This window comes from Cloeon dipterum, unplaced genomic scaffold, assembly GCF_949628265.1.
Source record: "Cloeon dipterum unplaced genomic scaffold, ieCloDipt1.1 scaffold_20_ctg1, whole genome shotgun sequence".
Lineage (NCBI taxonomy): Eukaryota > Metazoa > Arthropoda > Insecta > Ephemeroptera > Baetidae > Cloeon > Cloeon dipterum.
Window position 1 is genome coordinate 64,134 of NW_027052682.1, and position 23,832 is coordinate 87,965.

The window sequence follows — 23,832 nt, forward strand, 5'->3', positions numbered from 1 at the left end:
CCCTAACGCGGCTGGCCAATTCCACGGCCAGCAAAAATTGTTTAACTAAGAAATTCCTTCTAAAAAAATTTTACAGCAGCTCCCTCCTTTCCGCGGAGGGAGTAATTGATTCCCTAACGCGGCTGGCCAATTTCCTGGCCAGCAAAAATTGTTTTACTAAGAAATTCCGCCAAAAAAAAATTCTACAGCACCTCCCTCCTTTCCGCGGAGGGAGTATTTGATTTCCTGACGCGGCTGGCCAATTCCACGGCCAGCAAAAATTGTTTTACTAAGAAATTTCAGGCAAAAAAAATTTTACAGCAGCTCCCTCCTTTCCGCGGAGGGAGTAAATAATTTCCTGACGCTGCTGGCCAATTTCCTGGCCAGCAAAAATTGTTCTTCTAAGAAATTCCTTGAAAAAAATTTTTACAGCGGCTCCCTCCTTTCCGCGGAGGGAGTATTTGATTTCCTGACGCAGCTGGCCAATTCCACGGCCAGCAAAAATTGTTCTTGTAAGAAATTCCATGAAAAAAATATTTTACAGCAGCTCCCTCCTTTCCGCGGAGGGAGTAAATAATTTCCTAACACTGCTGGCCAATTTCCTGGCCAGCAAAAATTATTCTAACGCGAAATTTGGGGTAAAAAAAAATTTTCAGCGGCTCCCTCCTTTCCACGGAGGGAGTAAATAATTTCCTAACACTGCTGGCCAGTTCCACGGCCAGCAAAAATTATTCTAATGCGAAATTTGGGGTAAAAAAAAATTTTTCAGCGGCTCCCTCCTTTCCGCGGAGGGAGTAAATAATTTCCTGACGCGGCTGGCCAATTCCCTGGCCAGCAAAAATTGTTTTACTAAGAAATTCCATCGAAAAAAATTTTTACAGCGGCTCCCTCCTTTCCACGGAGGGAGTAAATAATTTCCTGACGCGGCTGGCCAATTCCCTGGCCAGCAAAAATTGTTTTACTAAGAAATTCCATCGAAAAAAAATTTTACAGCGGCTCCCTCCTTTCCACGGAGGGAGTAAATAATTTCCTGACGCGGCTGGCCAATTCCCTGGCCAGCAAAAATTGTTCTTCTAAGAAATTCCATGAAAAAATATTTTACAGCGGCTCCCTCCTTTCCGCGGAGGGAGTAAATAATTTCGTAACACTGCTGGCCAATTTCCCGGCCAGCAAAAATTGTTATACTAAGATATTCCTTTAAAAAAAAATTTTACAGCAGCTCCCTCCTTTCCGCGGAGGGAGTAAATAATTTCCTAACACTGCTGGCCAATTTCCTGGCCAGCAAAAATTATTTTAATGCTAAATTTAGGGTAAAAAAAATTTTTCAGCAGCTCCCTCCTTTCGGCGGAGGGAGTAAATAATTTCGTAACACTGCTGGCCAATTTCCCGGCCAGCAAAAATTGTTATACTAAGATATTCCTTCAAAAAAAATTTTTACAGCGGCTCCCTCCTTTCCGCGGAGGGAGTAAATAATTTCCTAACACTGCTGGCCAATTTCCTGGCCAGCAAAAATTGTTATACTAAGATATTCCTTTAAAAAAAAATTTTACAGCAGCTCCCTCCTTTCCGCGGAGGGAGTAAATAATTTCCTAACACTGCTGGCCAGTTCCACGGCCAGCAAAAATTATTCTAATGCGAAATTTGGGGTAAAAAAAAATTTTTCAGCGGCTCCCTCCTTTCCGCGGAGGGAGTAAATAATTTCCAGACGCGGCTGGCCAATTCCCTGGCCAGCAAAAATTGTTTTACTAAGAAATTCCATCGAAAAAAATTTTTACAGCGGCTCCCTCCTTTCCACGGAGGGAGTAAATAATTTCCTGACGCGGCTGGCCAATTCCCTGGCCAGCAAAAATTGTTCTTCTAAGAAATTCCATGAAAAAATATTTTACAGCGGCTCCCTCCTTTCCGCGGAGGGAGTAAATAATTTCCTAACACTGCTGGCCAATTTCCTGGCCAGCAAAAATTGTTATACTAAGATATTCCTTTAAAAAAAAATTTTACAGCAGCTCCCTCCTTTCCGCGGAGGGAGTAAATAATTTCCTAACACTGCTGGCCAATTTCCTGGCCAGCAAAAATTATTTTAATGCTAAATTTAGGGTAAAAAAAAATTTTCAGCAGCTCCCTCCTTTCGGCGGAGGGAGTAAATAATTTCGTAACACTGCTGGCCAATTTCCCGGCCAGCAAAAATTGTTATACTAAGATATTCCTTCAAAAAAAATTTTTACAGCGGCTCCCTCCTTTCCGCGGAGGGAGTAAATAATTTCCTAACACTGCTGGCCAATCTCCTGGCCAGCAAAAATTGTTATACTAAGATATTCCTTTAAAAAAAAATTTACAGCAGCTCCCTCCTTTCCGCGGAGGGAGTAAATAATTTCCTAACACTGCTGGCCAATTCCCTGGCCAGCAAAAATTGTTTTACTAAGAAATTCCTTCAAAAATAATTTTTACAGCGGCTCCCTCCTTTCCGCGGAGGGAGTAAATAATTTCCTAACACTGCTGGCCAATTTCCCGGCCATCAAAAAATTTAAAGCGAGGCGTGACGGCCGAAAAGAATTTAAATATATTGCCAGGTGGCTCCGGCGAGTGTCGCCGAAAGGGCGGCGTGTACACAATGTCGTACGATGTCGAAAGGCGGCGGCGGACGCGGCGGCGGCGGCGAAATTAACGATAAAACCACATTTAAAACGGGCGGCATCCTGTGGTGCATTCTAAACCGGCGCGTAACAAAACGTTCGAAATTGACATAAAAACACCTACCTTGTTCGGCGATCCTGGTCCGAAGGTCCAAAGCTGCTGTCACGGTGGTCTGCTGTCCTCGTCGGCTGTCCTCGGTCTCGCTGTTGATGAAAGAAATTCGGTTAATTTAAATGTAAACAGGCAGCACGCGATTTTATTTCATCGTTTTTGGCGAATTATGCATGTAATTCCACCTTAATTTGAGAATCTCCATGTAAATTGACATAAACTACACCATCCTACACCCTATTTGACCACTTCAAGACCGTTATTCGGTTCAAATTTTGATTCTGAATTTTTGTCTATATGCACGAATGGCCAGCCGAGAAGCGGCGTGTGTGCGCACATAAACAAAAATTCAGTAGCAATATTTCGGCCGAAAAACTGGTTTCAAACTGACAAATAGGTTGCCAGATAATGTAGTTTATGTACGCGAGTGTGGATACAGGCAAGATGGCATGCAAAACCGCCGAAAAATGATGAAAAATACAAAAATGAAACACCAACCTGGGGATGCGGCTGCGTGGTCTCCGGCTGCGATGAGAAGTTCTAACACTTTTTGTCGCACAATGAAACACTGCACTCACTGAAAAACACTATTCACTCACTGAAACACTCACTTTTTCACTCACAAAACACACAGAAACACTCGCGTCGGCACGATTCACTCGAAAATGTCCGCCGAATTTGCGTTCGGCCGCACAACACACGCAATCACAACACACACGGGGCACTTTTCTTCTCACGAATTTCGCACTTAAAACACGCTACACTCGATGAAACGCACTCTCACTAACACGATGCACACACTCACTATCACTAAAACACTCGCTAAGGATCGGAAAAGTCAGAAAAGATGGGAAAAATCGAGATTAACTTTGAAGCACTTCAGGCACCTGCTGTGTCAACAAAGCAAATCGCAGTCGTCGCGGCGGTTGCTGCAAAACAGCGGTGGCGCTGGTGCGCGCTGCTTCGTACCGGTACGAATGAGATCGTGAATTATGTTCAAATCGTTGCGAATAAAGACGAAACTGGTGTTAATTGGTAAAAGAAGGTTTATTTAATATTTACAACTCAAAATAAATTACAAACAGGCAGCTTTGAGGCTGAAAAGAATTTAAATTGTGCTTGGCATTATGAAAAAACCGGTAATTTTTTAATGCAACCGGTTTTGACGCTGTTAGCATTTCTTTGAATTTGTTGGAAACGACGGCGCTTGCAAGTATCCAAAATTAAATAGAAAAACGCAATTTTTTCCCCCGAAAGGACCCAAATCGCACACTCATGCATGCTGCGGATGTGCATACCATTTTTGAAGTTTCTAACGCACATAGAAAAATTAAAATTCGGAAAATTCGGTTTTCACTGTTGCTCGGCTCGGCTCGGAAGACTGTCACAAATGGTTTTATTTATGAAACAATTCAACGGATCAACGGATTTTAACTCACGACGCCTCAAAAAAATCATCTCGACGAGGCACATAAATTTCTTGTACCCTGACGACCTTTTTCAGGGTACTTCGCCCTGAGATGCCTGTTTTTCATACTTTTTCAGACATTTCTATGAATTTTGAAAGAAATTTTATTAACACACGGACGGAAACCACCTTAGAATCAGGATTAATGTCAAATCTAACTCATTTAAATTGGAAATCCCGAATGAAAGATGGTACGTGCCTTCGGCACGTAATATTGGCCGACTTTATAAATCAATCCGAGTCGGGTCAAAGTCCAGATTGAGAGGCGGCACGCGCCTTCGGCGCGAACTCGTGGCAGGAGGAGCGCCGAGCGGGCGGCGACCGCCGGACGGGGGCGCCTCGAGCGGGCGGCGACCGCCGAGCGGGCGGCGACCGCCGAGCGGGCGGCGAACGCCGAGCGGGCGGCGAACGCCGAGCGGGCGGCGAACGCCGAGCGGGCGGCGAACGCCGAGCGGGCGGCGAACGCCGAGCGGGCGGCGAACGCCGAGCGGGCGGCGAACGCCGAGCGGGCGGCGAACGCCGAGCGGGCGGCGAACGCCGAGCGGGCGGCGAACGCCGAGCGGGCGGCGAACGCCGAGCGGGCGGCGAACGCCGAGCGGGCGGCGAACGCCGAGCGGGCGGCAACGCCGAGCGGGCGGCGAACGCCGAGCGGGGGCGCCTCCAGCGAGCGGCGACCGCCGAGCGGGCGGCGAACGCCGAGCGGGCGGCGAACGCCGAGCGGGCGGCGAACGCCGAGCGGGCGGCGAACGCCGAGCGGGCGGCGAACGCCGAGCGGGCGGCGAACGCCGAGCGGGCGGCGAACGCCGAGCGGGCGGCGAACGCCGAGCGGGGGGCGAACGCCGAGCGGGCGGCGAACGCCGGACGGGCGGCGAACGCCGAGCGGGCGGCGAACGCCGAGCGGGCGGCGAACGCCGAGCGGGCGGCGAACGCCGAGCGGGCGGCGAACGCCGAGCGGGCGGCAACGCCGAGCGGGCGGCAACGCCGAGCGGGCGGCGAACGCCGAGCGGGCGGCAACGCCGAGCGGGCGGCAACGCCGAGCGGGCGGCGAACGCCGAGCCGGCGGCGAACGCCGAGCGGGCGGCGAACGCCGAGCGGGCGGCGAACGCCGAGCGGGCGGCGAACGCCGAGCGGGCGGCGAACGCCGAGCGGGGGCGCCTCCAGCGAGCGGCGAACGCCGAGCGGGCGGCGAACGCCGAGCGGGCGGCGAACGCCGAGCGGGCGGCGAACGCCGAGCGGGCGGCGAACGCCGGACGGGGGCTGCTCGAGCGGGCGGCGAACGCCGGACGGGCGGCGAACGCCGAGCGGGCGGCGAACGCCGAGCGGGCGGCGAACGCCGAGCGGGCGGCGAACGCCGAGCGGGCGGCGAACGCCGAGCGGGCGGCGAACGCCGAGCGGGCGGCGAACGCCGAGCGGGCGGCGAACGCCGAGCGGGCGGCGAACGCCGAGCGGGCGGCAACGCCGAGCGGGCGGCGAACGCCGAGCGGGCGGCGAACGCCGAGCCGGCGGCGAACGCCGAGCGGGCGGCGAACGCCGAGCGGGCGGCGAACGCCGAGCGGGCGGCGAACGCCGAGCGGGCGGCGAACGCCGAGCGGGCGGCGAACGCCGAGCGGGCGGCGAACGCCGAGCGGGCGGCGAACGCCGAGCGGGCGGCGAACGCTGAGCGGGGGCGCCTCGAGCGGGCGGCGAACGCCGAGCGGGCGGCGAACGCCGAGCGGGCGGCGAACGCCGAGCGGGCGGCGAACGCCGAGCGGGCGTCCGCCGAGAGTCTGCGAAATGGCGAGCGGCGGGGTCGGAGAGGTGGGCGGCGTTGAAAAATTCGCGAAAAGTTTGTCCTGGGCGGATTTCAGATCGGTTACCCTGAGAAAGGTCCTCAGGGTGGGTCAGGTTGATGGGCTCGTCGAGAGGATTCGAAAGAGACCTTGCGGGTCAAAATCCGCCTGCGCGTTCAAATTCTAGAAGAAAACCGTCTTTGCGGCCGAGCGAAACCGAGCTTGCGTACGGCGAGCTGGGCGGCAGCAAACGAAACCGCGTGTTTGCAGTTCTAAGTGCGGTGACTGCGTTGAAAAAATCAAGAAAAGTCGCGCCGATGACGATCTCAGGGTGGCCTACCCTGAGAAAAGGTCGTCAGGTGGGAGGGCTGTTCTAGACGATTCCAAAGAGACCTCGCAAGTTAAAATCCGCCTGCGCGTTCAAATTCTCAAGAATTACGTTCCTGGCGGCAGAGTAAAACCGAGCTTCGGAGCGACGATCTGTGCGGCAGCGAACGAAACAAAGTGTCTGCGGGTCTAAATGCGGCGAAGGCGTTGAAAAAATCACGAAAAGTCGGGCCGATGACGATCTCAGGGTGGCCTACCCTGAGAAAAGGTCGTCAGGGTAGCTCAGGTTTCATGGCTGGTCGAGACGAATCTAAAGAGACCTCGCGGGTCGAAATCGGTCCAGCGGTTGAATTGATGCGAATTGACGGCCGTCGCTGTGCACACACGCTCGCGTGCAGAATGCACGAAAATAAAGAAAAATGCCAATTTTAATTTTTCTATGGGCAGTACGAGGCTCAAATTTGGTTTGCAGACCGGCAGCACGAATGCGGATGCTGCGGATTCGCAACGATCTCGATTCGGGTCGATCCGTGGGAAATTTGGCGAATTTTCCAATTTGGCGTGTTGGTCTTATGGCGGAATTGCAAAAAAACACGTTTTTCCGATTTCAAAAGTTTTCAGCGATCCGAGTTTTCCGCGGATCAGCTCGAAATTGGTCTCAAAATGACCGCAGATAAATTATCTTTAATTGACATTTGTGGCATGTCGAAATCTTGTCCCGGAAAATTTACACGATTTTCCAAAGTGGAAAAAACCCGAAAAAAAGGGTTAAATCGATTTTGCTCAAAATTTTATGGCTCGCGGTTAATCAAATACCCGTCAAAATATTCCCCGACCGATGCTTTTCAAGTGGTGATACCCGGAAGTCCCAACAAATTCGGGTTCGGGCAGAAGTCGCGTTTGAAATTGCGACATTGCGACTTTAGCCAAAATTCGCAACTTCAAAGTCGCGCGGTTTCGCTCGAGATGGTCAAATTTTGCAAAACCGCACATGCCCAGATGCGCGCCGTCGAGGCGGATTTTTTGGTGCCTCAAAGTCCGTCCGCGGTGCCACGGGGCGTTTGCCAGGCCCAGAAAACCGAAATTGTGGAATGTCCACTTTGCGTTTTTTCAACTTTAAAAATTAATAACTTTGCTCCTGTTTGTGCTACGATCGAAAACCGGTGTTCTCCGTGTTCGCCGCCAAATTCTGCGTAGGATAGACACCATCGCCGCCCCCATTTCGAAATCTTGTCCCGGAAAATTTCCACGATTTTCCAAAGTGGAAAAAACCCGTAAAAAAGGGTTAAATTGAAGATAAATGGAAAACGTGACGGTTAAATTGTTTAAAAATGCTCTCAAAATGTTCCCCTGTTAGTGCCCAGCAACTGGGCATAGGTGTCATATCTGGGAAAACTCTGGTTTTTGCAGAAATCGCGATTGAAATTCCGAGATTTGGATTTTGGCAAAAATTCGCAACTTCAAAGTCGCGCGCTTTCTCGAAAAATGCTCGGATTTTGCAAAACCGGGCATGCCCAGATGCGCGCTGCCAAACCAAATTTTTTGAGGCGTCAAAGTCCGTCCTGGGTCCCACGGGGCCTTGGCTAGGCCCGGAAAACCGAAATTGTGGAATGTCCATTTCGCGTTTTTTCCACTTTAAATGGGAATAACTTTGTGCCTGTTGGTGCTACGATCAAAAACCGGTGTTCTGCGTGTTCGCCGCAAAATTCTGAATAAGATCGAACCCGCCGCCACCCCCGTCCACCCCCTTCAACCCCCGTTGCCGCAAAATGCCTGTAAAAAGTGTTTTTTCGGTTTTATTTTTTTATTAATTCGCCTATGGGAATGATGGCGGTTTTGCCCATGGGAATCTCGGTTGTGCACCCCCCCGCGTCGACCACCCGGGTTTGGGGGCGATCGGGGCCGAATTGCCGATTTTTTTACATTGGGAGATAGGGATGCGTTTCACGTCGGGGCCCCCCCCGGGGCCCCTATGGGCCCGGCGGCAAAACTCTTTGGGCAGCCGGGGGCATCCGGGGAGGGGGTCCGGAAACCGCCCTCGGACATAATTGATTCCAAAAACGCCTCAAACCGTTGCGTATTAGTATAGAAGGAACAAGCGTTGCACGCTTGGCGCTGCGCGCGCCGACGGCCGCTTCGCGGCCGCCCTCCGGGCCTCCGGCCCTCCCGGCTGCGCGCGCCGCGGGGACCTCCGGTCCCCGCGGCGCCTGCCGCCCTGCGGGCGCGTGACGACCGAGGCGGGCGGGCAGAACGTTCGCGAGGTGCTCATCCTTGTCATTTCTCGCGAATCGCGTCGAGAGTCTGCGAAGTGGCGAGCGGTGGGGTCTGAGAGATCCTCGGCGTTAAAAAAAATCGCGAAAAGTTGGTCCCGGGCGGATTTCAGGTCGGCCTACCCTTGGAAAGATTGTCAGGTTGGGTTAGGTGGAAGGGATAGCGAAGACGAATTGATAGAGATCTCGCGGGCTGAAATCCGTTGATCCGTTGAATTTATTTGAAAATTACACCGTGGCGCCGAAGCGGCGTCGTCGAAATCTCAAATATCGCAAGAAAACGACGAAATTGATGGAGATATCACGCCAAAGTGACAATAGGAAGCAACGGCAGTTTCAAAGCCGGCGAATCCGGCGAAAAGCAGAAATCAGGTCGCGCGACCTGGGGAAGGTCGGGAATGGCTGAAGGTTAAATTTCGTCGTCAGGTACAGTCAAATGTGGCCAAAATCGAAGAAAATGCGTTAAAAACTGGCTGCGGGAAGGATCTCAGGTCGGGATACCCTGAGAAAGGTTGTCAGGGTAGGTCATTTTGTTAAGCTCGATGATACCTTTCATTTGAGACCTCTTTTGTCAAAATCCATTTACGCGTTCAATTGCTCAAGAAAAACCGTGTTTTTCGACCGACCGAAGTCGAGCTTTCGTGCGCCGAGCTGGGCGAAAGGAAACGAATCAAAGGGTGATTTTAAATATTATACTATTTCACAATTTTCTAAAACTGGCACTATGAAGGGTTTTTTGAGGAAATTAAAAAGTTGAAATTAATTTTAAAAAATAACAATGGCAATTTATTTCAGGTCTCAGTATTACAAAGGATTGCTTATTACGATTTATTACAATGTGTTTAATACAATTCGATAAATTTACAGTAATTTTATGTGCATTTACATGGAAGTGTCAATTCTATCACAAAAATTAAACATTTTAATTCAAGTCTCATCGATTACAACTATCGCAGATTACATATTACAAATTAAATTACTTTATTCTAAGTCTAATCAGGAATTACAATAATAAGTCTTTATTTATTCAGTCGTTTGAAGTTACAATAATCTAGGTTGCTTTTCAAATACAGTTTAATATTATAAATTCTTAAGTAGGAAGTTACATATTATCAAACAGGAATGAGAAAAAATTAATGAAATTTAAATAAAACACAAATTGGAAATAAGTTGAAAATGAGCGAAAAGTCAGAAAGTAAGGAATGTGTAGTAAATCAGCGTGGCGACCAATCAGATGAGCCAGCTCTTCACACCACCTAGCGTCCAAATCTCTAAAGATCTCCGACGCTCTAGAGAGAAGTGGACGCTTGGTGGCGTGAAGAGCTGGCTCATCCGATTGGTTGCCGCGCTGATTTACTTGAAACCACGACTTGCTCTTAAGTTGGAAGATACATTTCAAACAGGAATGAGAAGAAATTAATGAAACTCAAATAAAACACAAATTGGATATAAGTTGAAAATGAGCGGAAAGTCAGAAAGTAAGTAATATGTAGCAAATCAGCGCGGCGACCAATCAGATGAGCCAGCTCTTCACGCCACCTAGCGTCCAAATCTCTAAAGATCTCCGACGCTCTAGAGAGAAGTGAACGCTTGGTGGCGTGAAGAGCTGGCTCATCCGATTGGTCGCCGCGCTGATTTGCTTGAAACCCCGACTTGCCGCATGGAAAAAAAGGAAATCAAACTAAAGTGTCAATCGAAGGGTCGAATCACTCACTGCATCTGGTCGTCTTCCGAGCTGGTATCTACCTCCATCCAGTGGGTCATCACTCTCAGGAAGTCGGACTCTGGAGGCTGCGAGTGGACTTGGCGAGGATCTTGTTCCCTGGCGCGCAGTTGTGGCTCTTGAGTGCCGAATTGCCCGGTCCGCTGCAAGCCCAGGAACTCAGGTTGGAAGGCAGCGGCGGGTAGGAACGCTCCTTGGTGTTGCAACCGCTCGGCTTGTTCACGAGCCTCTGTGTTTTGCAGAGCCTCGTTGAGCAGTTCTGGAAGCTGCAAAAGAATAGAGTAAGTTAAATTGTCAAAATTGTAATTCAAATATCAATTACCTGCAACTGCAAGCTCAGGAAACACGATGCCAAGTCGTCGTTGTCCTCGTCGTCCAACCTCAGCCTGGCCGGTGTCCTCTTTGGTGGAGGTGGGTTGTCCTGAAACAGAAAAATTTAAAGTGTCATAGTATGAATTGCAAGCGAATTTCAAAGTGTCTTACCGATCCCGGCGTGTTGGAGACCGCGGCCGCCCTTTTGTTGCTGGTCCCTGATGTTGAAGGCCCGGCGTCTCGAAGGTCCGTTTCGGAGATCTTGAAGTTGGGATGTCTTTTGAGCCAACTCTGCTCTGCCATCTTCTTGAAGTGGCCGACGCTAGCTGGATTTTCAGCGTCGAACTTTGTGAAGACAGAGAAATCGGCGCCGTCGTCCAAGAAGTCTTCACTGTTGAAACGGGACCTCCAGTCGGCTGTTGGCAGTGATGTTTGGGGCTGCATCTGGAGATGTTCGTTTTCCCGCCTCACGTCCTCAAAGTAGATCTCCGTCAGGCGCTCCTGCTGGCGGTCATGTCGTTCCTGAGTGTTGAGGTTGCTGGCGACGCTCGGGGAACGATGATGTTCATTTTCCCGTCGAATGTCCTCAAAGTAGACCTCCATCAGGTGCTCTTGCTGGCGCTCGTCTCGTTCCTGGGTGTTGAGGTTGCTGGTGATCCTCGGGGAACGGAGGACGTGCACGATCGCTGAGGCGCACTGCTCGTCCAGGTCTTCTTGCGGCATCGGCTCCCAGTTGTCGTCGTCCTCGTCGACCAACTCCGCGATGTCATCAGGATGGGAGCCGCGGCCATCAAACGTGAACTCGTTCATCACTTCCTGGCTGAAGAATCGCTGCTGAAATCTCTGCCTGGGCGATCCTTCTTCAGGCATTGGTGGACGTCCACGTTCGCGGTCGCGCTGAAAGCAAAGGGATGATTTTATTTACCAAGTGCGTTCTTTTTTTCAGGTGTTTTTTCTAACTTTTCAGATGTTGTTAGTTTAAATTTTCAGGTTAAATAATATTTCAGGTTTGTCAAAGTATTTCTCACCTCTGCGAGCTCCTCCATGAAGGTGGCCAAGTTCAACTCAGCTTGAGCAGCGTCGACGGGCTCTTCCAGCGGGGTCAAAGGGCGGGGCGGTCGCCAGTTGACGTCTTCGTCCTCTTCGTCACCGTCGTCCATCTCGTAGTCGTCGTCGTCGTCGTAGTCGTCGTCGTCGTCGTCGTCATCCTCGCCGTCGTCGTCCTCTCTGTCGTCGTCTTCATCCTGTCCATCATCAGACACGGCAGGCTCCACAACGCAGTTGTCCTGGAAAATGAAAAGAAACGATCAATAAAAGTTTGGAAATTTACCTTTTGTCTGAAACTCACATGTCCTGTGAAAAGCTGGACAGGAGGAGGAACTTCTTCTTCCGGCCGTGGTGGTGCCGGCGGTTCCTCGAGGTTCCACAGGTGATGGCGGACCGCGTTGTGGGTGAACCATGCCCCGGTGTCCGGATGCCGTCCCTGCCTGTCGTCCGGACACAGCACCATCCTGATGTCCTGAGCTCTACGTACTCTGCTGAGAGCGACGTAGAGCTTGCCGTGGTCGGACAGATATCTGCGGAGAAAAACGCCGACCTGAAATCAAAGTTGGAGAACAAAGTTAGAATATATATGTGATTGCAACGTTTGATGAACAACTAACCTTGCGCAGAGTCATGCCCTGGCTCTTGTTGATGGTCATGGCGAACGCAATCTTGAGAGGAAACTGAATTCTTCTCATCTTGACGAGCGGGCTGACATCTCCGACGAATTCGATCCTCGGCAGCTCGATGACGCGTCCTCTAATCCGGTCGGCACCGCTGAGAACTCTCACCCTGACCCTGTTTCTGGTGAAGTCCTCGACGCAAACCCTGGTGCCATTGACGATCCCGCTGGCGACATCGAGGTTTCGGATGATGATGGCAATGGCACCGACCCTGATGTTAAGGTCGTGGTAGGGCAGGCCGGGAGGGTTCAGGATGTGGAGTTCGTCCAGCTGGATGAGGCGGCGGTCTTCGGGAAGGTCTCCACCGTCGTCGACGAGAGGGTTGTTGGGATCGTCGTCGACAACGCTGTCCTCGGACAGCAGGACTGAAACCTCTTCAGGTCCCGCCATCTTGGCCAAGATCTGAAAGCATAAGAACATAAAACACATTCATTAATGTAAATCACAATTTGAAATACATTTTAAGAAGCACAAAGTTGTAAAAATTCCCTTCAAGTTTATATAAATATCAAGTCTAATATTCAGTTTCAAACTTACGCGGTTGTTGATCTTCCTGCAGTCGTCGTTCTTGGCCGTCAGGATGGCGCAGTCCTCGCCCTCAACAGACGGATCGTCGCCGAAGGTCCAGTGGATCAACTGGTCCAGGTTGTTGTTGGGCAGGATCCACTCGTCAGGGACGACAAAGGAACCTTCGGGAAGTTCTGGAGGGCACGGGTGGGAACCTTCGCCGATGGTCTTGAGAAGCTGGGCGAAGTCGCGCTCGTCCTCGTTGGCCCTCATGTTCTCTGTCAGATGGAGAACTTGGCACTGCGCCAACAGCTCGGAGTTCCTGAAGTGGATCTCGTCAACTGTCTCGTTCTGATTGGGGATCGGACACAGTTGACGGAGATCCCCTCCGAAGAGCACCGGGCAGCCTCCAAACGGCGAAGTTGACTCAGGGTCCTTGGCTCGGGTGAACAGCCTGTCCGCCGCCTTGTAGGCGTTCACGGACGCCATCGTGACCTCGTCGATGATCGCGAGGCTGGCACCCTGAACCAACTTGTAGCTGCGAACAGACAAACACAAAATGTGGTTATTTTCAGATTCAAAAAATTGTTTGCACATTTATTTCTTACTTTGTAGACTGGGGCTGAAGGTGAGACTCCGAGTCCCTGGTGAGAGGGATGGGCAGGCCAAGGGCAGAGTGAAGGGTGCGTCCGTTGTCGAGAAGGGCGGCCGCGACTCCGGTGAACGCCATGTTGATGGTGGACATGCCCATCAGCGCCAGCTTCTGCACGATGACTCTGTACGTGTGGGTCTTGCCGGTGCCGGCTGGACCTTCCATGAAGAAGAGCCGGCACTGGTCGAGGTGGTCGGGCGACGAGTAGTCCAGCACGGCCTCCATGATGGTGTCCACCACCTCCTGCTGTTGGACGTTCAGTCTGTCGTACTGATCTGAAATCAAAGTCGGTGGAGCGATTGTTAATAAACATATAATTCCGAGTTAAAATTCTGAAAAAGAAATCTCACCTTGGACAGCGGCACCGTCAGGGATGACGTCGTCGTCCACTGCCTCGTCCACCGTCATGTCGTCATCGATGGTGGCGCGGAGCTCGTCGATGTTGATCTCCGCGAACAGCTCCTCGTCCAGGGGAGCGTTGTTGAGCAGCAGCTTCCTGGCGAGGTAGCGCAGCACGCGGAGTCGACTTCCTTCGGGGTCGCGTCTCAGGTGGAATTCGCCGACCAAGCTCTCCCAAACTTGCTCGAAGAGCTGAGCCGGCCTTGCTGGTGCTGCGTGGAGGAGCAAGAGGAGAAACAGGATGCGCATGGCGAACGGCGTCGCTTCCATCCCCGCCGCCTCCCGCAGGCAGTTGAGGTGCTCAAGGTCGTTGCGAGCAAGTCCCAGGGCCACAGCTGCCTCGCGGAAGGTGGCGTACTCAACCCCATCAACGGTTTTGGCGTCCTGGTAGCTGTGAAAAAAAGAAAGGTCGTGAAGAGAATAAATTGGTAATTATATATTTTAAAGAACCAACCTGGTGATGAACGCTCTGTGTTGAACGATGGCGCGCAGCCAGTACCGTTGGATGTTCTTGGGGCTGACGGTGGAGACGACGCCGATGATCTTCTCGCCTCCCCTCTTGCGGCGTGTCCAGACGCGGTCCTTGTCATTCCACACGTAGTGTTGAGGCAGCTCCACAAATTTGATGCGGTTCAGCAGGGCGAGCTCCTCAGGGTCAAGCGCGTTCCTGCAGACGTCCATGAAACCGAGGAACCTTGTATTCTTGAGAGGCCGTGTGGCAGCCTCGACGATCGCCTCCTGTCCACGCGCCCTCCAGAAGACCGGCGTCTCCTCCTCAGTGTGTACCTTCAAGTCGTACACCTGTGGGAAAAAATGAAAAACAAACAACATTACACTCAGACAATGCGCACACAAATTGTCGATTCAACTCACCGTGAACAACATGTCCTTCATGGGAAGCTGAAGAGTGCGCCAGGTTGCCTCTGTGGACGTCGTGTACATGCAATCCAAGGTCTTCTTGATCTCGTTGACGCAGAGGATGCCGTTGCAAGGTTCGTCGTCGTCTTCCTCCGCCTCCACCTCCGCCTCCTGGGCGTTGTCGTTGGGGGCGCCGCCGCTGATGTAGTTGCGCACCTCCATGCTGAGAGCCATCCGATCACGACGAGTCAGCCGGTTCGCATTCTGGAACAATTGCAAAAATTTCAAAGTGTTAGCATCAAAATTTCTCAAAGTTTTAGAAATGAGATAAACTCACCCGAATGCGATGCCCTGTCGTTCGCGCAGTCTGCTCGATGACCGCCATGTCCGGGCCCTTCGTGATGTACTTGACAATGTAGCGAACTTGCTTCATGTTCACGAAGGGCATGACGTTAATGTGGCATCGCATCGTCTTCAGGAGGAGCGGGTTGTACGGGACAACGTGCTGGTTGGTATACTCGTTGCCCCGAACTTTGATCTTGCGTCCGTCGTCCAGTCGCCTCAGCTGGACGAACCCGCGCCCGTCGTTGAGGACAGTCTCGTCGCGGAACGGTGCAGGAAAACCTTTCTTGCAGACTCCACCTCTGCCGCCAGCACAGAGGTAGGTGCACCGATGCAGCATATATCTCTTCACGGTGTCATGAAGTTCAGGGTCGCGGTGTTCGTCAGGGATGGAGGTGGACACGTAGGCATCGACGTCACCAGGGTTGACCAACTGAAACAGACATGGAAGCAAAGAATTAAAACTAAATTCAAGTTCAGGTTTTGACTTAAAACTCACCGGTGAGCTGGTCGTCAGGATGAGATGGATGTGGGGAAGTCCTCGTTTCTGGAATTCTGTAACAAAGATGTAATTAGTGACGTGTCCCATTACCTGATCGTCCAGCAGCATCTTCTTCAGCTTCAGCACTTTGGCCCAGAATGCCCGGCACACGATGTCGCTGTTGAGGGAGCCGTCATTGGAGTCGAAGCCTGGGATGTCGTCAAACTCCAGCTCGCGTGGGTTGGCCGTCATCGTGACGAAGAAAGTGGGAACACCGGTTCTCTGGAACATAAGAAAAGTGTTTTAATTAATGTTTTTCTTTTCAGCTTAGCATTTCGTCAGGTTTGTATAAGTATTGGACAAATTTTTTCAGGTTTTTTCAAGTTTATATCGAAAATTATTGAATTTTAAACGAATTTGCAAATTGTTTATCGTAATTTACCTTGATGGAAGCAATGGCATGTTGGAACAGAGTCTTCATCGCCTCGTCCCCGTACTGGAAGCTCCTCGGCAGGACGACGGATCTGCCGACCTCGTAACTCATGTCGTCCGCGATCTTCTCCATGTACTCCACCAAGTCCCTCCTTGAGGCAAACATGAGCTCTTGGTCCAAGCCGTACTCGAGGAAGCTGAAACGGTTCTGGTTGATGCGGACCCACTGGTCGATGACGAATTGCTGCGTCAGGGTCCCGCAGTTCAGCTCAACCTGCAGAGGACGTCGCCGGTACATCTTGAACCTGAAAAGTTTTTCATTAGTGGTTTTTCATGGATGAATTGGATTAAACTTACTTGTAGAACTCGTTCATCGTGACGCGATTTCTTGTGGCGGTGACGTTGGGTCCGACGTGCTGGATGTTCGGGTGCCAACCGACGACTCCTTTGGGGTACATCAACGGGTAGACGAGGGCGTCGCGGTTCGGGTCGGTCGGCTTCAGGCGCACTCGCTGTCCATCTTTGACGACGAAGGTGTTCATACCGTCTGGCTCACCACCTGCCGCGAAGAGTGCCGCCACCTCGTTCTCTTCTGCCGGCAGCGCGTGGGTGTTGTGGCGCAAGGTGACCTTGTCTCTGTTGGGATTCTTGAAGACGATGGTGACTTCGCCCACGGTACCGTTGTTCCTCAGTTCTTCGTCGATGTACATGTGCGCCAGGGAGAACATCTTGAAGTAGGGATTGTTTTCTTCCATGTACTCGACGATTGTGGCGACGACATCTTCTGGCGGTTTTTGGTGCGTCAAACCTCCGACCACCTGCTCAGCCACCCTCTGGGGGGTGACAAAGCCAATCAGCTGGCAGTTGCGGCGCTGCTGGACTCCCGGTCGTCCGCCTGCTGCGGTGCCCGCCTCGTTCGCCGCTGGCCTGGGATCGAGCGGTGGCAGGTAGGCGTGCGTCTGGCCGTGGATTTTGTAGATATTTGGCGCGCGTCTTCCTGGTGTCGTTGGGAATTGCACGCGTTTGGCCTCGAACTGAGCAGGGGCGATCTGAAAGCAACAAAGAGCAAAGGCAATGATGAAGACACGAATAATTAAAATATTTCAATTTTCAGGTTTGGCGAAAATAACTTCAGGTCAATAGTGCAAAATTAGTTTTTTAATTCTCAATTATAATGTTCGCTAATTTTATTTTAACTTTCTTTTCAGGTGATTTCAGGTAAGTTATTTCAGGTTGCGATTGATAAAATTTTTCAATATCAGTAATATAAATATAAACTCACCAAAAGGTTGATGGTGCGGACGTGTCTTTTGTGATCTCGAAGCACAAACACCAACTCTTCAGGATAATCTTCAGCGGGAAGAATGGGAACCTTTCCCCTCGTGCAGCAAGTGTACAGACCTCGTGCGATGTCATCAGGAGTGAGTTCTGCTGGGAAGAACCAAGCCCGGCAGTGGCGGCACCTGTAGATCCCGCCGTCGTTGTCGGGGTCACCGCCAAAGGTCCCGAGCGGAAATCTTTGGACGTTGTCGGGCAGCGGTCCTCGCGCTGCGTTGTAAGTGCCCTCGCGAACTGCCCTGTTGTAATTGCGGATGTCTCGCTCCCCTCGGAGACCTCTTGGAGGTTGAGCTGGCCGCCGCGGGTCAGGGTGGTAGTCGTGGTTGTCCTGCTGAAATTCAAGTTTGTTCAAAGTAGCTGCAAACAGTTTACAATAAAAAAAATACCTGGATCACGATGGGAACAGTTGGAGCTCTAGGAATTGGGAGCCCAACTTGTCTCCGCACCCACTCAGGTGGCTCAAAGTTCGCATCTTGCTGGTCTTCAGGCGTCAAAACTGGTGTAGCGGCTTCACCCTCACTTCCGTCAGCGGCATCAGCAGGTCCACCGTTGTCGTCGTCGCCGCCAGAGTCGCCAGGGTCATCTGAGCCGCCAGGGCCACCTGGGCCGCCAGGGCCGCCAGGAGCCTGGACGACCTGGACGTCAGCAGCGACAACTGGACCCGCGTCGGCCACACCTCCCAGGCTGGTATCGGAAGTGTTGACAGATGAGGCAGCTGACAAACTGGAAAAAATTTGAATAAAATGATGTTAAAAATTAAAGATTATTATTAACAAACCGGCTTGAAATGCGGCGCGATGTTCGGCGGCGCGCCGGATCTCTCACGACCTCTGCAGGCTCAGGGTGCTCGTCGTCATCGAGTTGAACTCCTTCATGTTGAACTTTTCCGCTGAACAAATTATCAATGTCAAAATTAATCGAAATCATTAGTTATCAAAATTGTTACCTTCGTCTGCCCCTGCGAGCACTGGTTTGCCCCGCAGCAGCGGGAGCACTCCTTCCCCTGGGTTTCCTGCGGTTTCCCTCGGATTCCTGATCGTCCGGAACAGGGTCAGCTCGAGCGGCGTCGCTTCTTGTAGATGACGCTGACGACCTGCAAAAGTTATAACAGTGGTAAAATCAAGTTCAAACTCATAATACAGAAATCCAACCTGGTGGCAATCCTCCTGGATCGTCGTGGCTGTGTTGGTTCCTGAGCGACGACCTCAGGCTGCGCATTTGGAGCATCCTCTTGGCTGGGAAATTTAAAAGTTTATTTTTCAATTACCGTTTTCAGTTTGAAAAAAAAATTTGAAATTTACCTCATTGCCAGCCTCCTGGCTAACTCAGCGGCGACTCTCTCCATGAAAATCGTGTTCGCCAACCGCGCCAGACCTGCCATGTCTGTTGGCTGGAATGAGAAAAATTTGCAAAATTGAGTCATCAAATTTGGTCACAACAATGGGAAAAATTGAGTACATGGATTAATTTCATAATATTTATATGACTCACCAGTTCCCTTGGTGGAGCTGGCCGATTCATTGGCGTTTGTCTTTCTTGGGGTTCATCATCAAGTGGTACCTCGGGCGCCGGCAAACTGGGTTGGGTCACACTGGAACTCTGGGTCTTGGGACGAAACCAACCAGGATTCTTGACAGACTTTTTTGGGCGACCTCCTTTTTTTCGCCCACCTGAACAAAAAATTAAGAAAAAATTGACAATTAAATAATAAAGCTCTTGAATTCAGTTAGATAATAACAGATTTAATAAAATATCATGTCACCTTGAATAGTTGCGCCGTTGTTTTGGTCGCTCCTCGCCAACTCTTCACTTTCTTGAGGTTCATCATCTACTTGATCATCTGGTGGTGGCAAACTGGGCTCGGAGACACTCGCACTTGGGGTCTGGCTCCGCCAAGATTGGGGACGTTTGTCTGTTTTTTTTGGACGTCCACGTCCACGTCCACGCCCACGTCCACGTCCTCTTTGACCACCTGAAAGAAAAAGCATAAGAACAAAGGAACATGAAATATTGAGGAAGCAGTTGAATTGAGGAAGAAATTATTATATTTAAATAAAAATCATGTCACCTTGATTGGTTTCTGTGTTGTATTGGCCGCTCACCAACCACTGGCCAACGTCGATCTGCTCTACTTGATGTGGTAGGCCTTCGACAGGCGCACGCGACGACACCGAAGCTGAGGTCGAAGACGATGAAGTGTCTCGACTCGACACGCTGGATGTGGCGGTTTTTGGTCTTGGAGCAGGCTTTTTGAACACTGACTGGGACCCAGTGTTGACGGTGCTGGTCTCTGCAGCTTCTTCAGTCCCTTGAGTTTGGACGCTCGAAGATGCTGAAGCTGTCGTGGCACTCTTGGCCTTCTTCTGGAAACGACCGCGATGGGATTTCTTTGGCCTCGGCATCTAAAAAAACAATTAACAAAAGAAAAGGGCTAAACATTAGAAATGCAGTTAAAACATTTGTTATCAAAAAATAATATGAAAAATTAATTTCCTGGAAGCAATTCAAAGAGATGAAGAAATTAATATTAAAATATCATAAATGCTGCTGCACGTTTGTCCTGCAAATATTAGACATATTGGTCATAGAATTATTTCAAAAGAGATTGATTAAAATACAAAATTAGTGGGAATAATATTAAAATTGTGCAAATCTTCGCATAAAAACATTTTCCAGAAGCTCCCTCCTTTCCGCGGAGGGAGTAAATGATTCCCTAACGCGGCTGGCCAATTCCCTGGCCAGCAAAAATTGTTTAACTAAGAAATTCCTTCTAAATAAATTTTTTCAGCGGCTCCCTCCTTTCCACGGAGGGAGTAAATAATTTCCTGACGCGGCTGGCCAATTCCCTGGCCAGCAAAAATTGTTTAACTAAGAAATTCCTTCTAAATAAATTTTTTCAGCGGCTCCCTCCTTTCCGCGGAGGGAGTAAATGATTCTCTAACGCTGCTGGCCACATTCCCGGCCAGCAAAAATATTCCTAATGCGAAATTTCAGCTAAAAAAAATTTTGTCAGCAACTCCCTCCTTTCCGCGGAGGGAGTAATTGATTCCCTAACGCGGCTGGCCAATTCCCTGGCCAGCAAAAATTGTTTAACTAAGAAATTCCTTCTAAATAAATTTTTTCAGCGGCTCCCTCCTTTCCGCGGAGGGAGTAAATGATTCTCTAACGCTGCTGGCCAATTCCACGGCCAGCAAAAATATTCCTAATAAGAAATTTCAGTTAAAAAAAATTTTACAGCAGCTCCCTCCTTTCCGCGGAGGGAGTAAATGATTTCCTGACGCTGCTGGCCAATTTCCTGGCCAGCAAAAATTGTTTTACTAAGAAATTTCAGGCAAAAAAAAATTTTCAGCAGCTCCCTCCTTTCCGCGAAGGGAGTAAATGATTCTCTAACGCTGCTGGCCAATTTCCCGGCCAGCAAAAATATTCCTAATGCGAAATTTCAGCTAAAAAAAATTTTGTCAGCAACTCCCTCCTTTCCGCGGAGGGAGTAATTGATTCCCTAACGTGGCTGGCCAATTCCCTGGCCAGCAAAAATTCTTTTACTAAGAAATTTCTTTAAAAAAAATTTACAGCAGCTCCCTCCTTTCCGCGGAGGGAGTAATTGATTCCCTAACGCGGCTGGCCAATTCCCTGGCCAGCAAAAATTGTTTAACTAAGAAATTCCATCTAAATAAATTTTTTCAGCGGCTCCCTCCTTTCCGCGGAGGGAGTAAATGATTCTCTAACGCTGCTGGCCACATTCCCGGCCAGCAAAAATATTCCTAATGCGAAATTTCAGCTAAAAAAAATTTTGTCAGCAACTCCCTCCTTTCCGCGGAGGGAGTAAATGATTCCCTAACGCGGCTGGCCAATTCCCTGGCCAGCAAAAATTGTTTTACTAAGAAATTTCAGGCAAAAAAAAATTTTCAGCAGCTCCCTCCTTTCCGCGGAGGGAGTAAATGATTCTCTAACGCTGCTGGCCACATTCCCGGCCAGCAAAAATATTCCTAATGCGAAATTTTAGCTAAAAAAAATTTTGTCAGCAACTCCCTCCTTTCCGCGGAGGGAGTAATTGATTCCCTAACGTGGCTGGCCAATTCCCTGGCCAGCAAAAATTCTTTTACTAAGAAATTTCTTTAAAAAAAATTTACAGCAGCTCCCTCCTTTCCGCGGAGGGAGTAATTGATTCCCTAACGCGGCTGGCCAATTCCCTGGCCAGCAAAAATTGTTTAACTAAGAAATTCCATCTAAATAAATTTTTTCAGCGGCTCCCTCCTTTCCGCGGAGGGAGTAAATGATTCTCTAACGCTGCTGGCCACATTCCCGGCCAGCAAAAATATTCCTAATGCGAAATTTCAGCTAAAAAAAATTTTGTCAGCAACTCCCTCCTTTCCGCGGAGGGAGTAATTGATTCCCTAACGCGGCTGGCCAATTCCCTGGCCAGCAAAAATTGTTTGACTAAGAAATTTCTTCTAAATAAATTTTTTCAGCGGCTCCCTCCTTTCCGCGGAGGGAGTAAATGATTCTCTAACGCTGCTGGCCAATTCCACGGCCAGCAAAAATATTCCTAATAAGAAATTTCAGGTAAAAAAAATTTTACAGCAGCTCCCTCCTTTCCGCGGAGGGAGTAAATGATTTCCTGACGCTGCTGGCCAATTTCCTGGCCAGCAAAAATTGTTTTACTAAGAAATTTCATGCAAAAAAAAATTTTCAGCAGCTCCCTCCTTTCCGCGAAGGGAGTAAATGATTCTCTAACGCTGCTGGCCACATTCCCGGCCAGCAAAAATATTCCTAATGCGAAATTTCAGCTAAAAAAAATTTTGTCAGCAACTCCCTCCTTTCCGCGGAGGGAGTAATTGATTCCCTAACGCGGCTGGCCACATTACCGGCCAGCCAAAATTTTTCTAACGCGAATTTCCTTCTAAAAATAAATTGTCAGCAGCTCCCTCCTTTCCGCGGAGGGAGTAATTGATTCCCTAACGCGGCTGGCCACATTCCCGGCCAGCCAAAATTTTTCTAACATAAAATTTGGAATAAAAAAATTTTTTCAGCAGCTCCCTCCTTTCCACGGAGGGAGTAAATAATTTCCTAACACTGCTGGCCAATTTCCTGGCCAGCAAAAATTGTTATACTAAGATATTCCTTCTAAAAAGATTTTTGCAGCAGCTCCCTCCTTTCCGCGGAGGGAGTAAATAATTTCCTAACACTGCTGGCCAATTTCCTGGCCAGCAAAAATTATTCTAATGCGAAATTTGGGGTAAAAAAAATTTTTCAGCAGCTCCCTCCTTTCCGCGGAGGGAGTAAATAATTTCGTAACACTGCTGGCCAATTTCCCGGCCAGCAAAAATTGTTATACTAAGATATTCCTTCAAAAAAAATTTTTACAGCGGCTCCCTCCTTTCCGCGGAGGGAGTAAATAATTTCCTAACACTGCTGGCCAATTTCCTGGCCAGCAAAAATTGTTATACTAAGATATTCCTTTAAAAAAAATTTTTACAGCGGCTCCCTCCTTTCCGCGGAGGGAGTAAATAATTTCCTAACACTGCTGGCCAATTTCCTGGCCAGCAAAAATTGTTATACTAAGATATTCCTTTAAAAAAAAATTTTACAGCAGCTCCCTCCTTTCCGCGGAGGGAGTAAATAATTTCCTAACACTGCTGGCCAGTTCCACGGCCAGCAAAAATTATTCTAATGCGAAATTTGGGGTAAAAAAAATTTTTCAGCGGCTCCCTCCTTTCCGCGGAGGGAGTAAATAATTTCCTAACACTGCTGGCCAATTTCCCGGCCAGCAAAAATTGTCATACTAAGATATTCCTTTAAAAAAAAATTTTACAGCAGCTCCCTCCTTTCCGCGGAGGGAGTAATTGATTCCCTAACGCGGCTGGCCACATTACCGGCCAGCCAAAATTTTTCTAACGCGAATTTCCTTCTAAAAATAAATTGTCAGCAGCTCCCTCCTTTCCGCGGAGGGAGTAATTGATTCCCTAACGCGGCTGGCCACATTCCCGGCCAGCCAAAATTTTTCTAACATAAAATTTGGAATAAAAAAATTTTTTCAGCAGCTCCCTCCTTTCCACGGAGGGAGTAAATAATTTCCTAACACTGCTGGCCAATTTCCTGGCCAGCAAAAATTGTTATACTAAGATATTCCTTCTAAAAAAATTTTTGCAGCAGCTCCCTCCTTTCCGCGGAGGGAGTAATTGATTCCCTAACACTGCTGGCCAATTTCCTGGCCAGCAAAAATTATTGTAATGCGAAATTTGGGGTAAAAAAAATTTTTCAGCAGCTCCCTCCTTTCCGCGGAGGGAGTAAATAATTTCCTAACACTGCTGGCCAATTTCCCGGCCAGCAAAAATTGTTATACTAAGATATTCCTTCAAAAAAAATTTTTACAGCGGCTCCCTCCTTTCCGCGGAGGGAGTAAATAATTTCCTAACACTGCTGGCCAATTTCCTGGCCAGCAAAAATTGTTATACTAAGATATTCCTTTAAAAAAAAATTTTACAGCAGCTCCCTCCTTTCCGCGG

The 23,832-nt window shown here is 49.7% G+C and overlaps 2 protein-coding genes across 2 annotated transcripts in view; both read right to left on the reverse strand.

The window, feature by feature from the left end:
* Positions 1-3,976, reverse strand: part of LOC135947647 (uncharacterized) — a 47,582-nt gene extending 43,606 nt beyond the window's left edge. Inside the window, exons 1-2 of the mRNA XM_065496524.1 lie at positions 3,220-3,976; positions 2,734-2,813 (exon numbers count right to left, since the gene is read on the reverse strand). The gene's annotated coding sequence lies outside the window, so the exon portion shown is untranslated. The remainder of the gene's footprint in view (positions 1-2,733; positions 2,814-3,219) is intronic.
* A 5,338-nt stretch (positions 3,977-9,314) lies between these two features.
* LOC135947648 (uncharacterized) lies at positions 9,315-19,329 on the reverse strand. Its single transcript, XM_065496525.1, has 23 exons — positions 19,089-19,329; positions 18,818-18,996; positions 18,628-18,716; positions 18,478-18,561; positions 18,273-18,419; positions 18,105-18,215; positions 17,713-18,049; positions 17,271-17,657; positions 16,346-17,037; positions 15,999-16,293; positions 15,575-15,838; positions 15,071-15,508; positions 14,749-14,997; positions 14,330-14,676; positions 13,827-14,266; positions 13,433-13,751; positions 12,855-13,362; positions 12,255-12,719; positions 11,939-12,187; positions 11,619-11,876; positions 10,762-11,487; positions 10,601-10,699; positions 9,315-10,544 (listed from the first exon to the last, which is right to left on the reverse strand). The coding sequence occupies exons 1-23, from the start codon at positions 19,312-19,314 to the stop codon at positions 10,266-10,268; spliced, it is 7,188 nt and encodes a 2,395-aa protein (XP_065352597.1). The 5' UTR covers positions 19,315-19,329; the 3' UTR covers positions 9,315-10,265.
* Positions 19,330-23,832: the final 4,503 nt, after the last annotated feature.

What these genes read in the sequence shown, in the direction of transcription:
- LOC135947648 (XM_065496525.1), bottom strand. Translation starts at nt 19,314, where the DNA reads ATGCTTTTTCTTTCAGGTGGTCAAAGAGGACGTGGACGTGGGCGTGGA. An exon ending in TCCTGACGACCAGCTCACCG is followed by an intron (nt 15,509 to 15,574) that starts GTGAGTTTTAAG and finishes TGTCTGTTTCAG; the next exon opens with TTGGTCAACCCTGGTGACGT. An exon ending in TCCAGCTTTTCACAGGACAT is followed by an intron (nt 11,877 to 11,938) that starts GTGAGTTTCAGA and finishes TTCATTTTCCAG; the next exon opens with GACAACTGCGTTGTGGAGCC.